The sequence below is a fragment of the Symphalangus syndactylus genome, chromosome 9 (assembly GCF_028878055.3).
Source record: "Symphalangus syndactylus isolate Jambi chromosome 9, NHGRI_mSymSyn1-v2.1_pri, whole genome shotgun sequence".
In the NCBI taxonomy this organism is placed as follows: Eukaryota; Metazoa; Chordata; class Mammalia; order Primates; family Hylobatidae; genus Symphalangus; species Symphalangus syndactylus.
The window spans coordinates 91,064,079-91,087,759 of record NC_072431.2 but is presented as its reverse complement, the minus strand read 5'-3'; the positions used below and the strand labels follow the sequence as shown (position 1 = coordinate 91,087,759).

The 23,681-nt window shown below is 39.5% G+C and overlaps 1 protein-coding gene across 1 annotated transcript in view; it reads left to right on the top strand.

Annotated features, from left to right (window-relative positions):
* POU6F2 (POU class 6 homeobox 2) overlaps window positions 1–23,681 on the top strand; it is a 492,070-nt gene that overhangs the window by 420,258 nt on the left and 48,131 nt on the right. Inside the window, exon 6 of the mRNA XM_055293368.2 lies at window positions 4,489–4,629. Within this exon, the coding sequence (XP_055149343.1) occupies window positions 4,489–4,629 (141 nt within the window). The remainder of the gene's footprint in view (window positions 1–4,488; window positions 4,630–23,681) is intronic.

The following is a 23,681-nucleotide window of genomic DNA, read 5'->3' as shown; positions in this document are numbered from 1 at the left end:
CAAACTATGCATCTTTCAGAGAAAGAGAGTATGGGACATGACTTAGAGAAAAACTTTCTTCCATCATATGATATTATCTATAGTGACATCCATATGACATCATCTAAGGCTGCTCCCTGGGGAGACTTCATCAAAGCTTTTTTTCTCATCACCATTTGGTGTACACAGACAGCAAGGAGATGCACAAAGTATATAGATTTGGAAATATAGATTTATTCTCATTATGAGATGAGCACCAAATATCCATATTGATATGTAGTCATAGAAACAAGTCACTGTAAATCTTAAAGGAATTTTTTGTTTTTTGCAAATCTTTTTCCTGCATTCCCTCACTGTCAAATCAGCAACTGTGAGATGGACTCATTCACAATATTTTGACGTGAGGCAGGAATTAAACTCCAAAATGGGTGCCCTTATGGAAACCTAACCAATGTTGCAAACTAAAGATGAGGAAAACATACTATAAATAAGGTAATGTCTTCTCTTGCTGTCACCCACTGACCCTGGCTTCAGACTGTAAGCACTACTTTCTCTATAGATGAGCTAATCCCATCAAATAGGACAGGCCCAAGACGAGCAGATGAAGCCCTGTTTTAAATACTTTTTGCTTATGCTCTCTACTCTAAAATACTTTTACACATTCTTCAAGCTGATTTTTTTTATAAGAAAAAAAGTAAAATAAAATTGCTCTAAAAATAGGGAATAGTTACTCTTGTTCATATTATTTTCAAAGAAAAAAGATATTTATAGAGGTGAGTTCTAATTCTAAGTTGATTAATTCAAAATCTTCATGCACAGTATAAACCATCAGAACATTAGCTAGCATTTATTAAGAAAATAATGTATGCTACGTATTATTCTAAAACTTTTGAATGCATTATCTCATTTAATTCTCATCCTAACCCTGTGTGTGATATTCTTTTTGTGCCCATTTTACCCATAAGAAAATGAAGTGTGGTTTACTTAAAGTCACAAACCAAGGCAGTCTGTTTTCAGAGCTGATGCCCTCAGCTGCATTAATGGGTGAGCAGGGGAATGTGAGGCTTGGAGCCCTTCCTCTCTGGCATAAAACTACTTTAAAAAATTATTCTGTTGTTGTATTCTCTAAAATTCCAGGGAGGAGAAAACTGTCTTAAGATATCAATGCTTCTCTTAGTGGGTTTTTAGACTCCAGAAGTAGAACTTGATGTATTCAAGACCCAGAATCCATTTGTATATAACATAAGAACTCTAGCCCTCTGCAAATCCTTCCTTTAGAAAGCTTCCACATTTATCAACAAGCATACACCAGAATTCATCATGTCTTTTAAGCTAGTCTGTTGAAAACAAGACCATGTATTACAGTCAGACTTCATTTGGGCCATCCTTTGCTGGTTAGGTACATTGGCAATGAAAGATCTGAAGGCATAAACTTGGCAGCAGCTTCAAAATATCCAGTTGGTCCCGGAACAATAACATGCTCATTATGTGCATTTATTGTTCCTGGGTTCCCTGCTGTCCAAATCTACCCGGAGTCTCCAATCAAGAAATATTGATAGGAGCAGTGCTAACATGATATGACTGGGGACAATACAGAGTGACATGACCTGAGGTGATGAGAAGAACATGTGTGGTTTCCTGACCACCCCCTCCACTTCCCTGCCACATATTTTAATGCATATTACATCCCTGCCTTGGCAGTCACAGAGAGAGAAGCCAAAAGATATGTATGTATAAAGTTGCATCCATCAACACCACCAGTGGTCCTCCTCGAATGCTGTCAGCTTACAGATTGGCTTGCACCCACTGTCTGTGCACACCACACTCCGTGACTGTGGTTCTAGCTCTAGTTCTACAGGGACAGCAGGGCATCTCCCCAGAACCCAGACAACTTCCACAAAGACCTACTGGAATGCCGGTAGGAAGTAAAAGAGTCATCTGAGTTGGCATTTGCTTCATTAAGAGGGAAAGGCAGCAAAAAGAGGACCAAATTAGATTTTAAGCTAGGACCAGAATACAGAGGAAATAAACATTGAAAATAAGCCAAACCTATATATTTGTGGTTGCCAAGGCAGCCATCCAAAGCAGTTGAAATATACCCATTTCTGACCCCAAAACACAAAAGCTCAGAAGCCCACTTTTAAGTAGAGACTTTGTTTTGTATTCAGAATAATTGTTTATCCTTTATGCAATACCTGAATTTGCAGCAAACTGCATGGGACTATATCTGAACAACACACTAGTGTCCTAAATGTAGGAAATTCTCAATCTAAGCTATTTTGTATCCAGAGGATAATTCTATAATTTCCTATATGAATTTTTGATCAACATAGATATTAGGGAAATGCCTTGCAATTAATAAAAATATTTTCTTTTCATTAAATATAAATAATTGCCTATCTTGTTCAGAGAGCATTCTGTATGTAGATACTTAAATTGTTCACCCAGAATTGATGGACCAAATCCATAGTCAACACTAATATCCAACTGAACATAATTTAATCATTTGTTGAGGATGAAGAAGCTTATTTTGAGATATTCCTGAAACTCAAGAATTTCATTATGATTTCAACTTGTATTGCATGAAAGAAATGCAAACATGGCAATTGATAGATGGCCTAAAAATATTGTGCCAATGGGCAGTGTCTGTACCGGCAGTTTGGAGACAGTACTTCCCAAGCAGTCTTCTCACTTCAGAAGTTAAAAAAAAAAAAAAAAAAGAACACATTATGAACTCTTCACACTTCAGGTAGCCTACAAACAAGGAGGGTTATGTCTGGATGCATAGTTACCCCATCTATCCTTTAAAGACATACTCCAAAAATCAAAATCAAGACCAACCTGAATTTTAAATCCCATGGTGGTAATCTGGGATAAGACAGGGTTTCTCTTTAGGCTGATGAGTGAGAATTTTTTTCTCCTTAAAAAGAAAATCATTATTGTCTTTTAGGAGAGAGATAAAGGCAAAAGACATAAAGTAATCAACTTAAAATGGATTCTCATTTTAAAAACAAATGTGCTGGGTCAGCAGAATTACTAAAGAACAGTTATGTGAAATTTAGTTATAAATGAATAAAGAAACCGATAAGATAAAGATATCACATAAATGAAAAAATAATTATTAAATTCCTGTCCTTTTTGATGTTTTCTCTGATAATTAATATTTCCTTCTTCATAAGATAGTATAATCTCTAGGCAAATTTCCACAGAAATTAAGAAATAAAATATGATTTGAAGGGAAGAAGGAAAAGAGAGAGAGAAGAGAGACTGAGACAGAAAATGAAGAAAGGAAAATTTTAAAAGTGGCATTTTTAGAAGAGCTTCCAAGACTTGAATTAGGTATGGCATTAATTTTTTTCCACCAAGTCTTAGTCTTGGCAGGTTTCTGAAAAAATGCAGGAATTTCATGGATGTGGGAACTGGTGATGGAAAATGCATTATTTCCAACACAACAATTGTTGTACTTGAGAGAAACTATATGGGAAAAAAATAACACCCTAGAATAAATACAAATGAAATTCATGTATCAAAACCAATACTGTGAAAATAGTTTAAATGTTTCTTGAATTTATATCTAGTCATTAACCTAAATGCAGATTTTAGTTGAAGCCACACTTCTGCCTCATGGTCAGAAGGCCTGAAAACCTGTGGTGTGGAAAATTGGCAAGAAGGAGAATATTGAATTGGTTTCCATGGAAAAACAGATTTTGGCAGCCATAACCTCCTCCCCGGCAGGTCTCTCTCCCCCTCTCTCTTTCTTCCTCCCTGTTTCACTCTTGTCCAGGAAAGAGGCTGAGGAAAGACCATATATCAGCTACAACAGCAAGCAGTTGTCAGTCTGACCATTCATCGAACAACCTTTCTCATTGGCCTTGAATCCTGTGGTTAGGTTAAAGCCCCAAAATTGTCGCAGCCCTAGACTCACCCTCTGAGAGCACAGAGGCCATAAATTTCCATTTCTACTGGCTTTGGTTTCCTTCTCCCCTCAAACAAGAAAGTGGGGTGGAACACCTGCCTCGCTCGATGTCCCTGAAAGAAACTGCAATTCACAAATGGAAATGATAACTTCATTCGCAGAAATCCTAAAAATCTATTCCTCTCTTTCCCCGACCCCATCCTGTTTACTCCCCTATTCTGTCTGGTTACCTCAGGGAAAGCAGGTATTTCCTGAGTTTTATTTAGTCTAGAGGGCTTCTGCGAAATCATTTCTCCACCCCAGAAGGTCCTAACAGCCCACCTCACCCCTGAAGTTCAGGCTCGTTCCCTCCTGGGCTAGCCCTAAACCCAGGCTCCATCAAGCTGCCCAACATTTTCCTTCCAGCCTCGTTTCCGTCATCCCCCTACCCCAGAGCTTCCGGGGGAATGTTCGCCACGCCCCTCCGGTGGGTTCCAGGCCCCTTTGCATGAGCCAGCTGAGGCGAGAACTACCTCCCCACAGTCAATGTTGTGTCCGTGTGCTGTGCCTGTGCCTCTCGGTGGTTTTCACGGTGATCTTTTCTCTCTTTGCAGCTGGTTAATAATCCACTAGCAAGTCAGGCTGCAGCGGCTGCAGCAGCCATGAGCTCCATAGCAAGCTCACAGGCCTTTGGCAATGCCCTCTCCAGTCTTCAGGGGGTCACAGGTCAACTAGTTACTAATGCACAAGGACAGGTGAGTGGGAGATGGGAACAAGAGTGCATTTTTATGGCAGATTGAACTCGGAAAGGAAATGAATTTCTTTTGCATGACAGCGATATGTAACCGCATCTATTCGAGGCAAATAAATAATGTTTACTAGCAATATCAAGAATAGGAGAAGGGTTGGGAGGTGTTTCTATATTTTAGAAGCAAGATTTTTTTCCTACCTCTAGTTTGTCAAAGTTTTATTTTGTTTTTATCTCTGTACTATGACTCATGTTATGACCTTATATGAAGAAGTTACTTTGCATTACAGGGGCATTCTTTCAAAAAAAAAAAAAAGTTACATCTTAAAAATAAAATGTCAGTTTTGCTTTTTTTTACTTTTCACTTAAGGAAAAACTTGGATAATGAGGGAAACTGATCAGTTTCCTTCCATAATTACTGTGAGATATCAAAATTAGTCTTAACAAAGCCAATTTTTGAATGTATGGGAAGGTGATGAAGAAGTCTTATAAAAGCAACAAAGAAAAGGGGTGAGTTAGAATGAAGCCAACTGCAAGTCAGCCCCATGGCCCCCAGCCTCCTGACAATTCCCACAGAAGCCAGGCAACCTCTGGCATGCTTGTTGATTTATTTCAGTATGTCAGGTGTAGTAAACCTTCCTCATGTCATGAGAGAGGGTCTGTCCCCTCACTGCTAATGTGCCACGTAATGTTCATACAAGATCCTAGAAGATCTTCAGATGACCCAATAAACCCAAAAGCTGCAAAAAAAGCAAACGAGATGAAGCTGATAATGTCGGGGTACTCTCCATCCGAAGGCCTGTCTCAGAGCCCAGTGGTTAGGACACTTGGTTCTCCAGTGTGACTGATCATGAAATCCAAGGGAGAAGGAGCTAGCATTCTCACAAAGACTTTTCCCCCCAGCCTTATTTATTTGCCCGGCAATGTGTTTGCATACTCCCTGCTTGGCCTGTTCTGTGGAGAGCAGGCATTTCGATGTCTTGAACCCTGTTTTTATTTTACATAAAGAGTAAACAAAGATGCTTTATAAGCTAAATCGTCTCTGTCTACGTCCCATGGAAAAAAAGCTGACCTTGTTTTATTTCCTGGGCGGGTGCAGGATTGTCCCGTCAGAACCCCGAGGGCTGAACGATGGAGCTTGTCAAAGAGAGGCCCCATGTAATGAATCATCTTATCACAGGTGCACACCGCACATATTAAAGGAGGGTTGTATGAACACTGTGCCCTCTACAGTAACCTTTCAATGTCTGCTTTAACCCTTGTTCCAATCCCTTTTCATCAAAGGATCATTTTATGCAGCTGGCTGTAAATGGAGGCTCTCAAAAGCCTATTAAGATTTCTGGAGGGACAGGGTATTGGTGTAGAGGAAAAGTTGGTTTTAATATCTATAACTCGTACTTACATCAGGTCGCTGCTTCCTAGAGCTGTGCCCAGAAATAGGACTCCCTGCCTCACTACTGCCAGGGAGCTGGCCCTTGAGATGTAAATTTTAGGAGTTCAAGATAGAAACCATATCCACCGACAGATATTTCCTCTGATTTTTTTATTCCTACATCTAAGTAAAATACACTGATATCCTCCATCACTTGAATACTTGTGATGCAGAAAATCCATTATTGTTTAGAAGGAATTATTAGGAGTTTATTCTTCTGATGATTTAAGGGCTGATTACTTTGCCAGTTATATATTCTCGGGGGCTGGAGTTACTACCTTTGCTTTTTTTGGCCTTTGCCAAACCCCAGGGATAGCTTTCCCAGTCCATAAGTACCCATTAGAAAATGATCTTCCAAGTAGAATATTGATTGGTACTGTGCATACATTGAATAAGAGTTGACTTTAAAATATCTTATTTTAGAAACTGTGGTATGATCGTTTATTTGATGTGGTACACAAACCTCCTAAAGTGGAAAAAAAAATTACATTCACAGAGAAATCAATAATGCCTACTCAAGAAATCTCAAGTTTTAACACATGTGCCCAATGCGGTCATGTCTTCCACCTAGTGCAGAAAGAGTTCAAGAGTTAAAATACTCAAACTTCCAGTGGATAATTGGCCATATTCATGTAGCGATATGGTTGGTTTTGTTTGTTTGTTTTTTGTTTTTTTTTTGATGTTTAGAATATAAACCCGGTTATCTTCCCAGGAAAAGGTGCATGTCCTACAACTGTTGGCACAGAGATACTTGTGTGGCCCTGTGAAGTGAGGTGAACAGGCTATGGTCAAATTACACCAAAAGAGATAGGCAAAAATTATGTGTTTTTTGTTTGTGTGTGTGCGTATTCCTTTGGCTTATGTTAACGTGGCACAAGAGGTAGCAATACATTGGAACCAGATTCTTACAATTAGCCTTGCTCAAAATACCATGTAAAGTAGGATTACTCCACCCAGCCCATTTTCAATTTCTTAAAAATCTCCATAGCACTTTCCCAGAAAAGGTACAAAGAGAAAACTCTGAATATATTTGAAGATTCTTTCACTTGAGTTCTTGGCATCAACTATTGTTTACATTTGGAAGTTCACCCAGGAGTAATCACATTAAAACCTAAACCTAAGTGTGGAAAGCATGTTTTACTCTACTGATAGTTTGGTGAGGTTAGGTCTGTTGAGAAAGGGTGGGGTGAGGTGGGGGTTCTATTATCAAAAATGTTCTGATCCTCCCCTCCTGCTAGATTCTTTTGGCTACCCGGAAACAAAAGACAAGATTCAGTAGTTAAGACTTTGAATTTAGACCTACCTGGGATTGAGTTTAGGCTCCACCTCTTCCTAGTTTTATGATCTTGGAGCCATGACTTAACCTACCTAAGCCATAGTTTCATTCTTAACATTCAAATGGAACCTATATGAGGCAGCTGTGAGACATACCCAGTGTCTCACAGGGCCCACAGCCTATGCCAGTGGTGCACTTTTGCAGGGCAAGCAGTCCCAAGGCTGCCTCCTCAGCTGGGCAGATGCCCACCCCACGTGGGGAGACATGCCAGAATCTTCTGTCAGGCTCTTGGCTCTCAACTCTCAACAGAAAGAAATCCCCCCACCTGGGACTTGGCAGTTTTGCTTCCCTATCTTGGCATCTGAGTCTGTTTCTATTAACTGGATATCAGTAAATTTAAAGAGATAGGAAATCTCCATATATTGAAGAATTTTATTCCTGCTCCTTTTTTCCCCCAACCAGTAGCTATTATGAGCAAACATGGAGGAAAAACTTCAGTTGTTTTTATAACTTTCTAACCCCACCCATTCGTGTGTCATTAATTCAAAGAACAGACACTATTCAATAGAGTTATGAATTTGAACAGAAATACTGCATTCTAAAGTCATAGAGTAGAGGCCAGGCATGGTGGCTAATGCCTATAATCCCAGCACTGTGGGAGGCCAAGGCAGGTGGATCGCTTGAGTGCAGGAGTTTGAGATCAGCTTGGACAACATGACGAAACTGTGTCTCTACAAAAAAATTAGCTGGGTCTGGTGGCAGGCACCTGTAGTCCCAGCTACTTAGGAGGCAGAGGTTGCAGTGAGCCAAGATTGTGCCACTGCACTCCAGCCTGGGTGACAGAGTGAGACCCTGTTTCCAAAATAAATAAATAAAATCATAAAGTACATATCTTACCCAGGGATGTTAAAGGCTCTAGAGTGATATCATACCCAACTTCACTCTGAGGTGGGAAGGTAGCATGTGTCCTCCTAAAATTAGTAGTCATGAAATTGATCATGACTATGGCATTGCTGAGAAAAACATCCTAGTTCTCTTTGTTTACTCGATCTGGAAGTCATGCAAGTGTGGCAGGTGGGCAATGGAATGGGTGCTAGCTGTGGACTTGTTTGAATTCCAGGTTGGCCCATAACTGGCTCTGTGACGTTGGGCAAATTACTTGAGCTCTCTGAGCCTCGGTTTTTTGCCAATTATAAAGTAATAATAATAAAACTAAGCTCCTAAGTTGTGAAGATTAAATGAGATAATGTGTGGGGAAAGCCTACCACAGTGACTGAATACAGAGGTATTCTCAATAAATGATTGCATAATTATCACCATCACCATTGTTAAGAGTTTTGTCTCATAGTTTCTGGAAACCTATATTTGATCTGGACATGCAGCAAGAGGCAGTACAGTGTACAAGCAAAAAGAAAGGGTTCTGGAGCCAGACTGCCATCCACCAGCTGTGAGACTGGGCAGTTTCCCCATGCTGTGCTTCAATTTCTTCATCTGAAAAATGGAGATAATACTAACACCAGGTCCTAGGATTAAAGTCCTGAGAATGGCATCAGACACATAATCATCACTCAATAATGCTATCGCCCAGTAAATGCTACCTATTAATCAAGATGGCATGTGTTTTCAGTTCATAACTGTGCACAAAAACCCATGCTGAAGTCTGTATATGTGTGAGGAGTTTGAGAATGTGAAAATCTTAGTAGTAGGATCTTAAGTTATTTTAAGGAAATCTTACCCTTCTCTTGGATAGTTCAGTAGGAAGGAGGGAAAGTGTGAGTGTATATACGTGCTCTTAACACTTATTCAGTGGGTATGTTCAAGATTTGGCAAGTAGATTTACTATCGATTTGTTCAGCTATAGAATTGGCTTCCCTGGTGCCCCTGGCAGTATCTCCTTATTGGCGTTATTGCAGAAAAGTAAAAGCAAATGAAATTTTATTTTATACTGGAGCTAAAGAAAGCATTCTACATTTTAACTGAAGCTCAGAATGTTTCCTGATGAAATTAAGTCCTAGACCACTGTGAGATTTTCTTAAGTGGCAGCAAGTAAAGTCAAACACATTGGTTCTTAAAAAGCAAATCAAGGGGGGGAAATCAACTAAACATTACTATTTCAATGTATTAAAAAGAAGGAAAAGTAAAGGACTTACCCAGTCAGGTTACTCAAGAATGCACATACTATTGTATGACAGCTGAGCAGAGTTGGTTTGGTGAGATTTGGAAGGATTTGCTGGATCAGTGTAGGATGGGGGCTGCCTGCTAAAATGACCACAAGGCCGTGATGAAAGAAAAGCAATCAAATGGTTCTAACGGTAGCCTATGCATTATGACTTAGAGGATATGCCTTTGATTCTACAAAACCATTGATTGCCACTCAACTCTATTCAAAAGCTCTGGGCTGCAGAAGGGTGGATGGAGAGGCAGGAACACCACCAGCATCATGGATGTACGCATCAACTGGAAGGCCATCCCAATGTCATCACTTTCAAACATGGTTAAAAATACGTATCTTAGAATTGAAGCAACATGATGTTCAGATGGGGATGTTGCTCTGAGTTGTAATAAGATAAATAACATCTCCAGAGAGCAAGAGAGTAGCTAAAAGCATGGACATTTATTGGAACCCAATAAACACTCTTAGTTGTGTGGACCTTGGATAAGTTATAAAACTTTTTTCTGGCCGTCTGTTTCCTCATCAGTAAAACAGGAATGATAGGCTTCTCACATATATTTGTTGTAGGGTTAAATGTGGTAGAAAAAGTGCTTGGCACAGTGCCTGATATATGCCATAAGCATTTAATAAATCATGGCTATTCTCTTAGGATGAAAAACCAGCAATTGACCCTGAACTGTGGGTTGCTAAAGTAATTAGCCCATCATTTAAATACATGAGAATCTTTTAAAGCAAAACACTACAAAATAAATGAAAATAAAGTTGTAGTAAATGCAAGTCTCAGCCAAAGGATTGAGATATAATGAATTTATTCAGTGAGTGTTGAGTCCCTCTCCAGGTTTTATTAGATCTACCAAGAAGAACTAACAAAGCCATAGCTGAACACATTTGTAAAATTATTTTCAAACCCTGTGGAAAAGAAATATGTGTAATTCTGACCATGTGACTAAATAAATGAGGTGCATTAGAAATATCCTGCCAAAGCCAGTTGATCAGGAGTTTAGGGAGATTCACATATATTACTTTATTTCATTTTAAACAATCAACCATGTTAAATGTATAGAAAATAATTTTTGCAAAACAATGCAAAAGGCACTCTTGCTTAACCACCTAGTTATTAACATTTTTTTCTGTATTAGCTTCAGTTTTCTTGCTTTTTTTTTTTTTTTTTTTTTTTTTTTTTTGAGACAGAGTCTCGCTCTGTCACCCAGGCTGGAGTGCAGTGGCGTGATCTTGGCTCATTGCAAGCTCCGCCTCCCAGGTGCATGCCGTTCTCCTGCCTCAGCCTCCCAAGTAGCTGGGACTACAAGTGCCCACCACCACACCCGGCTAATTTTTTTTTGTATTTTTTAGTAGAGACGGGGTTTCACCGTGTTAGCCAGGATGGTCTCAATCTCCTGACCTCATGATCCGCCTGCCTCGGCCTCCCAAAGTGCTGGGATTACAGGCGTGAGCCACCACGCCCGGCCTTCTTGCTTATTTTTAAAAGAAACAGAGGGGTAGGAGTGGTGGGAAGCAGCCACAAAAAAAAAAATAAATAAATAATTAATTTAAAAAAATTTTAAGAAAAAATAAGAAACAAAACATGACAGACATAGCTGAAACCATGGCACCTTCTTCTCCCATTTCCAAGGTGATTACCATGATAAAATGAACACTTTCCATGCACGTTCTGCGTTTTTACTCCAAAATATTCATTGAAGAAGCAAGATACGAAATATGTACAGAATAATACCATTTTTAAATACAAAAAAGACAAAAGAATATATTGTTTCTATATTTTGCATAAATAAGAATCAAACATGTTTTGTTGAAAATTCAGAGTTGGTGTCTGTATGTTTTCTCACAAATATTATGAACAGAGCAATCTATTCATATTACATTGCATAACTAATGGTTTTGGCCATCTTTTATAAACCAAAAAAAAATCTGAAAAAAGCTTGTATTTTGGCCATCTTTTATAAACCAAAAAAAACTGAAAAAAGCTCATTTGCAATGTCATTATAGGAAATTTTATTTTAAAAGGTGTAAAAATTAAGTCACATTATGTGAACTATATTTCAAGTTGCATTTTTTAAAATCGAATAACATGTCTTAAATCAGCTCTTTCTAGAGACTGGGAAATATATATGTTCATGGGATTAGTAACATTATAGGAATTTTACCCTGACTTCATCTGAGTTATAAAGATAAAACAATAAACAACCTCAATCTTTCTACTAACATATCAAATTTCCCCTTAGAGCCCAGTTGAGAGCTTCAGTTCCTCATTTCAGAGGCAGTTGCATTAATGCCGTTTTTCCCTAAATGTGCGCTTCGGGAAAATAACGAGCCCCTCAAGATGCCCCACAAACTAGGGTCCCCTGGTCCGCGGAGCCGGGCAGCGCCGCGCAGCCGTCTCGCGTGGGACCCACCCGCGGGCGGAGCCAGGCGGCAGGGCTGCCCCACCGAGCTTTACCCCAGCAACCCTTTTAACTTTCTTAGCCCTGTTTTCCCCAACCGAACACTTCCTAGAGTTCACGCTGGCAGAGCCCACTTCAAAAAATGCTGCAGGAAGCCATTCACACTCATTCCTATCCACGTTTTTAAAAATGCGAAATAGTGATTTAAATCAGAAAAGAACCTCTTCCAATGGGGATTTCCTTTGCAGCCGGGGTTTCGCGGTGATTTCTGTGCTGTTTTGAGGGCACACGCCTACATAACACGTTTGCAGAGATAAGGGATCTCAAACTGTTCCCAAAAATCCCAAGGAGTCGTAATATGCAAACCGAAGGCAAATGAACGTGGGATGATCCGAGGCGCTCGCTGAAGGGGCTCTCCTGCAGTGCCCAGGCAGAGGGGCAGTGGAGTGAAGGGCGGAAGTGTCCTCGCCGTCCTGAGGCCTGGGACCCTGTTGATGGTAAATGGCGCTGTTGAGCCCCGAAGCGCAGGGACTCCGCGGGTGGCGGACTTAACAGGAAGCTTTGCTGCGGGGAGGCCCAGCTGCCGACACGCGGGACGTCAGGGCCCCAGCAGAAGCGCCGGGCTGTGCCTCCTTAGGACTGCGGGTGCGGCCCCGCCCAAGTTTGCCCCGCCCTCCATCCTTCTACCCCCGCCCCCACCATATTTCTGAAATGAAAGAGTTATCAATCGCTTTAGGGTTAACTTAAAGAACTGAAAGGAAAGCCCTCTCTGAACTCTTTCTAACTTCCTTCCCCAGCAAAACTCAGCAGTGCAAGCTGCCATGTACCATAAAAGGGGTGTGCAGGAATGCACAGTGAGAAATCTAGTTTGCAGGATTCTCTCTGAAGATTGAGCTAGAGAGGACCAAGGTCTCTCTCACCTAAAGCAGAACTGGGGTGCTGTCACTTTTCCCACTTCTGGCTGCTGCAGCGTTTTATCTTTTTAATTTTTTTGTTTGTTTGTTTGTTTTTGTTTTTTGAGAGGGAGCTTAACTCTTGTTGCCTAGGCTGGAGTGCAATGGCATAATCTCGGCTCACTGCAACTTCCACCTCCTGGGTTCGAGCTATTCTCCTGCTTCAGCCTCCCGAGTAGCTGGGATTACAGGCGCACACCACCACGCCCAGCTAATTTTTGTATTTTTAGTAGAGACGGGTTTCACCATGTTGGCCAGGGTGGCCTCGAACTTCTGACCTCAGGAGATCCACCTGCCTCAGCCTCCCAAAATGCTGGGATTACAGGCGTGAGCCATTGCTCCTGCCCCATCTTTTTAATTTTTATCCATGAGTATTTCGTTTTTCTGGGAATTGGGAAATGTTTTCTTGTGGAGGCTCCTAAATCTAGTCTGTTGGCACATCCTGTCTGTCTAAAGGATAGGAGAGGACCAATTAACTAATGAAGCAACCTAAATAACAGCTATAATTCTAAACAGGTACTACGTTACAAGATGCCATTTACAAACAGCTCCCTCAGAGCTAGTCTGACATGTTAGATCTTTCTTTCATGAGCATGGTTTACATTCCAATTAGTGCCCCCTTATGGCAAAATACTATAACGAATGTTCACATGACTTCTTACTGTGTGCAAAGCTCTTCATCTGGCTTAATTCTTAGAGGAGTGCTAGGCTTTAGCTGAATGTTCCTTTGGGCCAAGTGACTTCCAGAAAAGAACAATGAAAATAATATCTCCCATGCATTAAGCCTTCACCCTGGGGCTGGTATAATCTATAATCCTAACAGAGTAGTTCATGGTAGGTTTGATTATCTCAGCTGCACAAATGAGCAAACTCTCAAGACATCAAGGATTAAGTGACTCCCTGGGATAACATCTTTTGGAAGTGGCAGAACTGAGATTTGTGTTCCAAGTCCATTCCCGTCCTTCCATATCACCCTGATTTTCTCGGGTTCAGAGATCTGGTTCATTTCCTGGCTGTTCCGTAGACATGTCACAAACTCCAGAACCTTCATTTCTCCATCTGCAAATGGGAATTGTAATTCTTGCTCTGTCAACCTCACAGAGTTCTCTTGAAGGCATACACACACACACACACACACACACACACACACACACACACACACATACTAGAAAGCTGTAAAGAGATGTAAATCTCACCGAATAAATACAGAGTATTTTAACTGGTATTCTTACTATGATTATTTTTGCTAATCAAAGAAACTGGACAGGTAGTGTCAGGGAATTGTCTAAAGCAATGAGACATTCTTGAAAAGTCTGTATCAGATCTCCACTTCTTGCCAGAGAAAATCGCCTTAAGGTGTCCGTAGGTGTCCTGCCTTCCAGTGAGGCAACCTAGCAATGAGGAAAGAAATGCATGGTGAGTGCTTCGTATCGGCACTCATCAAATGAGCCTTTCAGAGCTCAGTAGAAAACCCTATCCCAGTGAATCTTCTGTTGGGCTGAAGATTGCAGCTGAAGATTGTTGTCCCACTCAGCACAGTGATGTTAGAATTGATTGAGCTCCTAATTTGGCAAGACCCTACACATTTCTAGATCCACCCAGAACGCGGTAAACCCTTCCAAAGAAAAAGAGAAATATCGAATGCTGTATTTTGAGTCTTCTTACTCTGTGAGATTGATAGAGCAAGCATTACAAGAATTGTTTTGAGTCTAAGACACCACTGATTTTAAATTACACTTAAAGTCATACCACTGATTTTTGGAGAAGAGGAAAGAAAATACCACATTTAACAAATACATCGATTGTTAGAGGTAGCCTAATTTCAAAAATGTTAAAAATGTAAAAAAAAAAAAAAAAAAAGAAGTGATCATTGAAATGTTATAATTGAGGGGGATACTATAATTAAGGAAATATGTTATTGATATCCTGAACCAATTCCAGTATCAGTAAGACCATACAATGGGCTGTTGATGATGGCTCCTTTTTAGTATTTAACAAAAAGTCAGGGATGGGAGTGGAAGCCATTTATATCTGAGCTTTTCCAACTATAGAATGAAAATTAAACTTGATTTGAGTAGAAGGAGGGCGGACAAGAAAAGGAAGAAGTGCTGAATTTTGATTTGGCATCCTAGAACAACATCAGCTCCATCTGCAAGCTATGTTTATAGTTAAGATGAGCATTATCAGAGAGGAGAAAACATTAAATTCACATGTGAGCAACATTAAACTTTCAAATAAACATTCAGTATATCATTTACCACACCATACGCCCAATAATGCACCCAACTTTCTTGTTGGTCTGTGAGTTGTTGACATGATGAATACTCTTAAAGATGTCATCAACCCACAGAGCCAATAAGAAAGAAATGAGAAATAAATCAGAGTTAGGTAAGAATGGAAAAGTCACAACTCACAACAGTGAGAGGAGCCAGATTAAGTTCAAATGTAGGCCTTTGAATGACCCAACTGAATTTAGTGCACTAGCCATTACTCCAAATTGCCATTTATCTCATCAACTAAGCTTTCCTACCTGTATAACTAACAATATAAATAGATCCTGAGAAGATGTTATCAGGTGGAGGGTTCAGAATACTACAGTGAAGTCAAGATGTGATGCAGCTTTATATCTGTAAGTAAATGCTATTAATCAAACAACACACAGATACACAAACAGGAAAAAAAAATGTTACACACTCCCTAGATGAGATACTTGCCAATAGATACAATAAACCAATCTCCTTAGAGTAACAGAGATGAACAGTGCAAATGTCCATGTACTCACATGAAAGGTGGCCCAGGATAAAGAACATGGACTTTCAAATCAGACAAATCTGAATCCTGACTTCATCTGCAAGCAGCTCTGCACCCCCTGGCAAGATATTTAATCTTCCTCAGCTAAAGTTATCTCTTCCATGAAATGACACCAATATATTCCTCTCAAGTTTGTTAGGAGGATTAGTATTAATAGCAATAATTAATATGTTGCTGCCACTAATTGAGCACTATTTATGTGCCAAGCACTTGATATATTACTTTGTCTTTACTACCACACACAATATGGTTTATTCCCATTATACAGATTAAGAAACTTCCAATATCACCCAACTAGAAATGGCTGGATTCAAACTCAGTTATGTCTAATAGAGATTGCTTTTAATCACTGTACTGTAATAATAATTTAAAGCATTTTGTTTTGTTCACTGCAGCTAGAACCAAGTGGCTAGAATGGCATCTGGCACATAAAGACCATAAATACAGTAATACAATCTGTGGCCTGAATGGAGTATTTCATATATGCTAATATGCTATTCAATAAGCATTTTTGCATAAATTCATCATTTCATTCTCACAGTGGTTTTGCACTATCGTCTCTAATTTACAGCTGAGGAACTGAAGGCTCAGAAAAGTTAAACAGGTCAGGCACGGTGGCTCACGCCTGTAATGCCAGCATTTTGAGAGGCTGAGGCAGGCAGATCACTTCAGGTCAGGAATTCGAGACCAGCCTGGCCAACGTTGTGAAACTGTGTCTCTACTAAAAACACAAAAATCAGCCAGGTATAGAGGCAGGCACCTGTAGTCCCAGCTACTTGGGAGGCTGAGGCAAGAGAATCGCTTGAACCCAGGAGGCAGAGGTTGCAGTGAGCTGAGATCGCACCATTGCACTCCAGCCTGGGTGACAGAGTGAGACTCTGTCTCATAAAAAAAAAAAAAAAAAAGAAAGAAAAAGAAAGAAAAGTTAACCAACTTTCCAGAGCCATACAGTAAATGATAGAGCCTGGATTTCAGCCCAGATCTGGCTGCTTTGAAGCCCATCTTTCCTCTGAAGCAAAGCTGCTTTCAGCATAACATATATAAGTGCCTAATACAGTGCCTGCCATATAGTAGTCATTTCATAAATATAGTGCTCTCTTCATGTATATATATGTATATTTTTAACCTACTCAGGGTGGCTGATCTAAAGTACAGTCTGTTTGGGTTTTTTGTTTGTTTTTTGGGAGTGAATCTCACTTCGTCGCCCAGGTTGGAGTGTAGTGTCACCATCTCTGCTCGCTGCAACCTCTGCCTCCTGGGTTCAAGCGATTCTCCTACCTCAGTCTCCTGAGTAGCTGGGATTACAGGCACGCACGATCATGGCCCACTAATTTTCGTATTTTTTAGTAGAGGTGGAGTTTCACCATGTTGGCTAGGCTGGTGTCGAACTCCTGACCTCAAGTGATCTGCCCACCTCAGCCTCTCAAAGTGCTGGGGTTACGGGAGTGAGCCATCGTGCCTGGCCTAAAGTAGGGTCTGTTTAATATGTCGAAGTTTTATGTGGATATGCTTCTAAGTGGGTCATCCAGCATTACTATATCTGATGAAAATGGCAATTGTTTATTTAATTAACTCACTTCAATTGTTTTAACAGCTAACATTTTGGGGTTGTTGTAAAAAGCAAAAGTAACAAAGGATGTTAAATCCTTGGCACTCACATCTGTCTTGAAACCCATGGTCCCACCAGCATGCAGAGAAGACCAGTTTGATGATTTTGAGTCAGCTGCCCACACATTAGTGACCGGCTAGGCTGGACAACTTGTTTTCTTCAGATTAGCAGCAGCAGCAACAGGCTAGGCGATGCCTAGCTTGCCTCTATGACATGACTATATGGCTGCTAGATATAATAGCATTCACTTTTCTCCATAACAAAATGTTGTACTTTATTTAATCAGAAGGCAGGGCCACAAGAGATATTACCTGCTAGGCTCATTTAACAACTGTTGATTTCCTCTGATGGTCTAGAATGAAAACATTCCCATCTGCCTTCAGTCAATCTGCAAGTAATGTCAGCAAACTATCCCAGATAACCAAAAGGAAGGAGCAAATTACATGGACAAAACCAAAATCTGTTTTAAATTCACATGGAATTTGAAGATTTTCTTGCAAGTTTAGAATGGAAGCCTTCTTAATATGAGGATCTTCTCAGTATTATTGGGTTATAAAAGAACTATTTAGGATTTTTAATACAAAGGGTAACGTTATTGAAAGAAAGAATGTTTATGTTTAAAAAACAAAAAGGTGATACACAAATTCCTTAAATGAACACAAAAGGAAATGACATAGTGTGCTACTCCAGACTCTGAGAATTCATTTTGATTTCTGAGACTATAAAATCATACACATTTCTAAATATTTGAAAAGTGGAGTTTCTGCCCCTCTAGGCTCACATGGAAATAAGGCAGTAGAAATGGGAATAGTATCTGTGGTTTTGTGCATCTAGACTGGTTCCTGAAATCCAGAACATAGGTGAATCAGAAAGTACTAAAAACTTACCTTCTCAGAAACCAAATATGATACTACAAACATTGCTTAAAGTGCTCCAATTTTTTTTAGCAAAGTTAAATAGATTTTTTTAAATTCTGAGTTATGGATTAAGTTAATGGTTTTGTAACTAAACATGTCAATGGATCTTTGATGTAAGTATCACTATTCCAGCTTTTCCATTACTTAATAATATATATGGCTAGTCTGCGAATGATATCTTCTGGCAAGGCTGTGAGACATGTTCCTGACAAGGCTGTACTTCAAAACTAACTTTTGAAATTAAAAATGCCAAAATTCATGCTATCAGCACAAATTATAAATTATCGAGCTTAAAACAGGACAGTCAGAAAATCATTACATTTATTGATTGGTTTATTAGCAATAATAAATCATATTTCACCAGGACCAAATTTGAAGTGCCTTCCAAATACTCTTTTTCTGAGGGACATTTAAAGTAGGAATTAGAAAACTATGAGAAACCACAATTGGAAGAGTATATCCAGCCCTCTTTGCATACATCTATCAACAACTGCCTAATCATTAGGGATAAGGCTGCAGATTGGTCACCTATGAAAATGGGGATGCAATTTTACGAGAAAAACTCATCAGCATAATTCTAATGGGTTATGGTCTTTGTTGTGAGAAATGAGATATTCTGTGGTCTCATCCTAAAGAATATTTAAAAAAATTACTAACAGGAAATTGAAAAAGTAATATATGTTTGAGTGATGAGGACAACTTTTTTCTGATTGAATAGATAGATAAATATTGCATGCAAGTATCAAAATACATTTAATTTTGCCACAACAATGGATATTCTCTTCACAGAAAGCATATGAATCATCTTGGACTCATGAAACTGAGTGGTGATAAACAGATGCATCTTTAATGGCACTTGGCATGCTTCGTTCCCCACCCTCTTTTTTTCCTAGAGGCTTGTTTTGTTGTTTATCGTAATTTAAACTCAGCTTTACAGCTTGTGTGTGCTCACTGAGTATAAACACAGCACAAAGGGATGCTAAATTTGTACAGTGTTTTCTTAAAGCAATTGCCAAACATTTTCTTCACCAATTCCTATTGCTCCAAAAAACTTGGAATATTGGAGATCGCTGGTCCAAATTTAGGGTTTTGTTGTTGTTGTTTGTTTATTTGTTTGCTACCACTGCTGTAGCTCTTTTTTTTTCTCATTTGGGAAGAAAAATAATATAAACATTTCATAGGTCCAGTGGTTTATTTAGGAATGTTTACTAAAGCTTCTAAGGACCAAAGCTGAGTGAAACTAACAGGTGTCCTCCCAAGCAATAAATAACTTTAATCTGATTTGGTCACTTAATCTGGCATCAACAGGCAGAAGCAGAAATACTTCTGCAAATTCTAGATATTTTTGCTGGTATTAAAACTCAAAGTTTTAGGCAAAGCCATATAAAGGCTCATAAAGTTGGCCTTTCTGCAAAATGATGGCTTCACCACAGTTGTGCTTCTCTTTTAAGGGGGAAAAAATGTTTTAGCAATTTGACAGTATTGGCAGCTACCAAGAAAATGAAAAGAAACCATAGTTTAATTTGTAGTCACTGGGGAAAAAGGGAAAGAATGATGAAAAGAAATGTTTCCAGTTTATCCATAAAAATTTGTCTTTGTTTTCTAGTACCTGGAACATTCTTAAACCTTCTAGTGGACAAATATAATCAAAATGTAAAACCACTAAGAAGAATTGGAAATTGAAGCATTAGATCATATTTACAAATATATCCATTTCCTCCCACTGAATAAGTAATATTCAAATAAATAAATAAGTGAGGAAAAAAGAATAAGTAATATAAGATGCTAGAAATGGAAACCAAGGCCACAGTGGCTTGAAGGAATTCATTTTTATGTGATATCTCATGTGCCCTTGTTATAAATAACTGTGGGTGGAAATGTCCATTCACTTTTATTCAAATTAGAATTCTACAGATAGGAAAATTAAAATATATCCATAGATGGGAAATTTTTGGGAGCGTGATGGAGCTGTGCCATTGTTTACAAGTAAGAAATGCATAGGATCCTTCGGATAGACTCAAGATGTGCAGAGGTTATGACTGTGGTGTGGTCACTGAGAAGGAGCATTGTGCTATGCAAAGTTGAGGTCATTTTCCACCGTGTGCCTGCCATGTCTACTCTCCAGTGGGAAATCAGTGGCTTCAATTTGTGTCCTTAGAGACCACAAGTCCCAGTAGATTGACTTCCCACCTACCCCCATAAAGTAACTCAGTCCGGATTGTTACCTGACTTACATAGGCATTTTGGTCATTTTCCTACCTACAGAGTGGCCTTAAAATGAAATTTAGAATAGTCAGATATTTCTCGGACTCTCAAGATCTAGAAAACTGCCTGACAGTGCCATCAACAATGGTGCAGCACCATCATCTTCCCAAAAAGTTCCCATCTATGGATATATTTTAATTTCCATATCTGTAGAATACTAATTGGAATAAAAATGAATAGACATTTCAATCCACAGAATAAGGTCATATTTCAACAAAGGGTGAACTCGGCTGTCCAGCAACAAACACATCTGAGTATGTAATTGGTCTTCAAAAGGAGAAACTTTGGGAGATCACCTAAAGTCATTGACAGTTGCATCAGTTTCCAGGAAAAAGAACCTATTGAACTCTTGTCAACAGTGTGAGTTTCAGTTTTATGTAAATTGCTGCCATCTTGACTGTCCTGCCTACAGGGAGCCTAGGTTTTCTTCTCCACCGGTGGGTTGCTGGTGTCTTAAGAGAGGATTTACAGAATACTCCTACTAATCCAAAAGAGAGTGTTTACACAAATTCAGATGGCTGGGTAACATCCTGGTCTTCTATAGTGGGAACTAGTACAATGTGGTATGCCCTGCTCCCATGCCAGGCACACAGGAGGCCCTCAGAAAGGATTTGCTGAGTGAGTGAGTGAGTGAGTGAGTGAGTGAGTGAGTGATGAATTTGTACATGAGCAAATGCATGAATAAAACAACGTCTTAGTTTTGAAGCCATCACAGAATAAAGCAGAGGGGTTCTGCCAATGAAAATGCTGCCACTGTCTATATTGGCATATGTTTAATATGTAATTATTAATATTTGTACAAACATAACCAAGCTTATATACTTAAAGCTTCGAGTATATGTTAACCATAAGCAATACATTTCCCAGGAGAAGACAGGCATGAAACACAATGGCAAGTTCTCTGTCCATTTCCAAAAAGATGCCTGAAATTCCATTTCCCTTGCCCAAACAGAATTGCATATAGTGCTGAGCATCTTGCTTATCTGGGCCCTTCTGGGAGAACTACTTTGTATCCCTAAGTATTTCCCCTTAGTTACAGAGAAGGCCAGTTAACTTTGATTCCAATGTCATGCCTGCCTTGGTCTGTTCTGGCTGCTATAACAGAATATGGTAGACTGGATGGCTTACAAACAACAGAAATATATTTTTCATAGTTCTAGAGGCTGAGAAATTCAAGATCACAGTGCCAGCAGATTCAGTGTTCAGTGAGGACCCGCTCCCTGGTCACAGACAGCTATCTTCTTGCTGTGTCCTTACATAGTGGAAGGGACTAGGGAACTCTCTGGGGTCTCTTTTATATGGACACTAATCCCATTTGACCTAATCACTTTCCAAAGGCCTCACTTCACATACCATCACATTGGACTTGAGGTTTCAACATGTGAAGTTGGGGGGAACATAAATCCTCAGTGCATAGCAATGCCCAGCTGAACCTTGACAATAGCTGGAGGAACATTTTGCACAATCGACTCCCCCATCTCCTGTTTTCATCATCCTACTTTCTAGTTGAGTAAAAAGTATTCAGAGCAGTAGAAGGAAAAAAGTACCGTAGAGAAATCAATTAGCCTTAAGTAATCCAGAACTTTCCAGTATGCTTTTCATTATGCCGATATATAATTCAGATATAATTTTAAAATGTGTTCGTGGTAGGCACCTATACTGTGTTCAAAAAAGGGATACATTTCCTAGACACCGATTGCTGCCCACCAATCACTCCAGGAACAGACCACGAAGGTGGTTACAATGACTCCTCACTTAATTCTCATCTCAATGTAATATAATCTTGTGTAAATTTAATTTACTCTTTTGATTATATTCAGGATCAAATCCTTTTTCTATCAATGTTTCCTAAAGCTCGAATGGAAACCCAGGTAAAAGAGAACATGGCAAATCTCATAATTACAGTAAAATATGTAACCCCAGATATTATGCTGCATCTTAAAATTAAAAATTTGAGGAAAAACAAGCACACACACACACAAAAAAAAAACACACCTGCCTCCAGAGTGTGGAGTGTGCCAGATTCAGTTGTAATATTATTGTAGTAGGAACTGTCAACTGTTCAGAATGGGGCTGAGGCTGCTAACTTTATTTTGCCAAAGGACCCGAGAAAGGTTCAAGTCCAATAAGAATGATCATTGTATCCACTGAGTTGACTCCTACCTGGGATACCTGTCAGTTCCCTGAGATGTGGACTTTCTTCTGCGAGGTTTGCTGCTCATGGGCTGCATAACTAGGGCTCAGGCCACACTCTATATGCAAATTTTTCCCGTAAAGCACTTTTGGAATTGGCATTATTAATCCTGTCTTACATCATTAAGATCTAATAGAATCTCTTCTCCCTGCTTCATCATTTGTGATTGGAAAACACAGGCAGACATACCAGATTTCTTCTTCCCCGATAACTACACAAACAAAAGACTGTTCAAGAGCGTGTTTGGGAGTTTGGTGTTTAATTAAACATAACAGAGGAAATGAAGAGCCACAAATGCACATCTTTGTTATACATTGTAAATATTTCTGGTTACTAATGGGAATAACCTTGCTAACCTAACTGTCAATGACCATGTCAAAACTTCTCCTGACTCTTCTGATCTTTGTTTAGATATCGTAACTATTGTCCCTGTTGGTAGGCATTGACTGTTCCTGTTATAAGTTTAAGGTTTCAAAATCTTCAGAGGAACTTCAGCAACTAATGCATTCGAATAGTATACATGTTTAAGTCAGCTGAAACTTCAACAATCAGTATTATAAATAGCAGCCGCCACCTCTCAGAAATAAACCAAATTCATAGTTTATGGGAAAATATATTCTGCTCACAATTTAAAATGATATACCTCTGCTAGCTTCTTAAATCTTCTCTTCTCTTTTCCCTTGTCTCCTTGCCTTCATTTCTCCTCTGTTTTTCAAGCATTCTTAGTTGACAAAGTCCTGATGTTCATTATGACTCATAAAATGTCTTTTCTGTGTATTATTGACCTTAATATTTGAGAGCAAGGCAGCCCCTTTCAGCCTTCTCAGTGGTGATGTTCCTCTGCCCCAGAACAAAAGCTCAGTGGCTTCTTGCTTCTTGACTTCTCTGGGCATCTCAGGTAACACAGTCTTGTATAGCCACTTTAAATTGCAAATAAGATGTCCAGTTCCCTGACAACAGTCCCAACTGCAACCCTAACTTAAAACGCCATTAGCAGCCCCACTGGGGCCTCCTTCCTGCTTCTTGC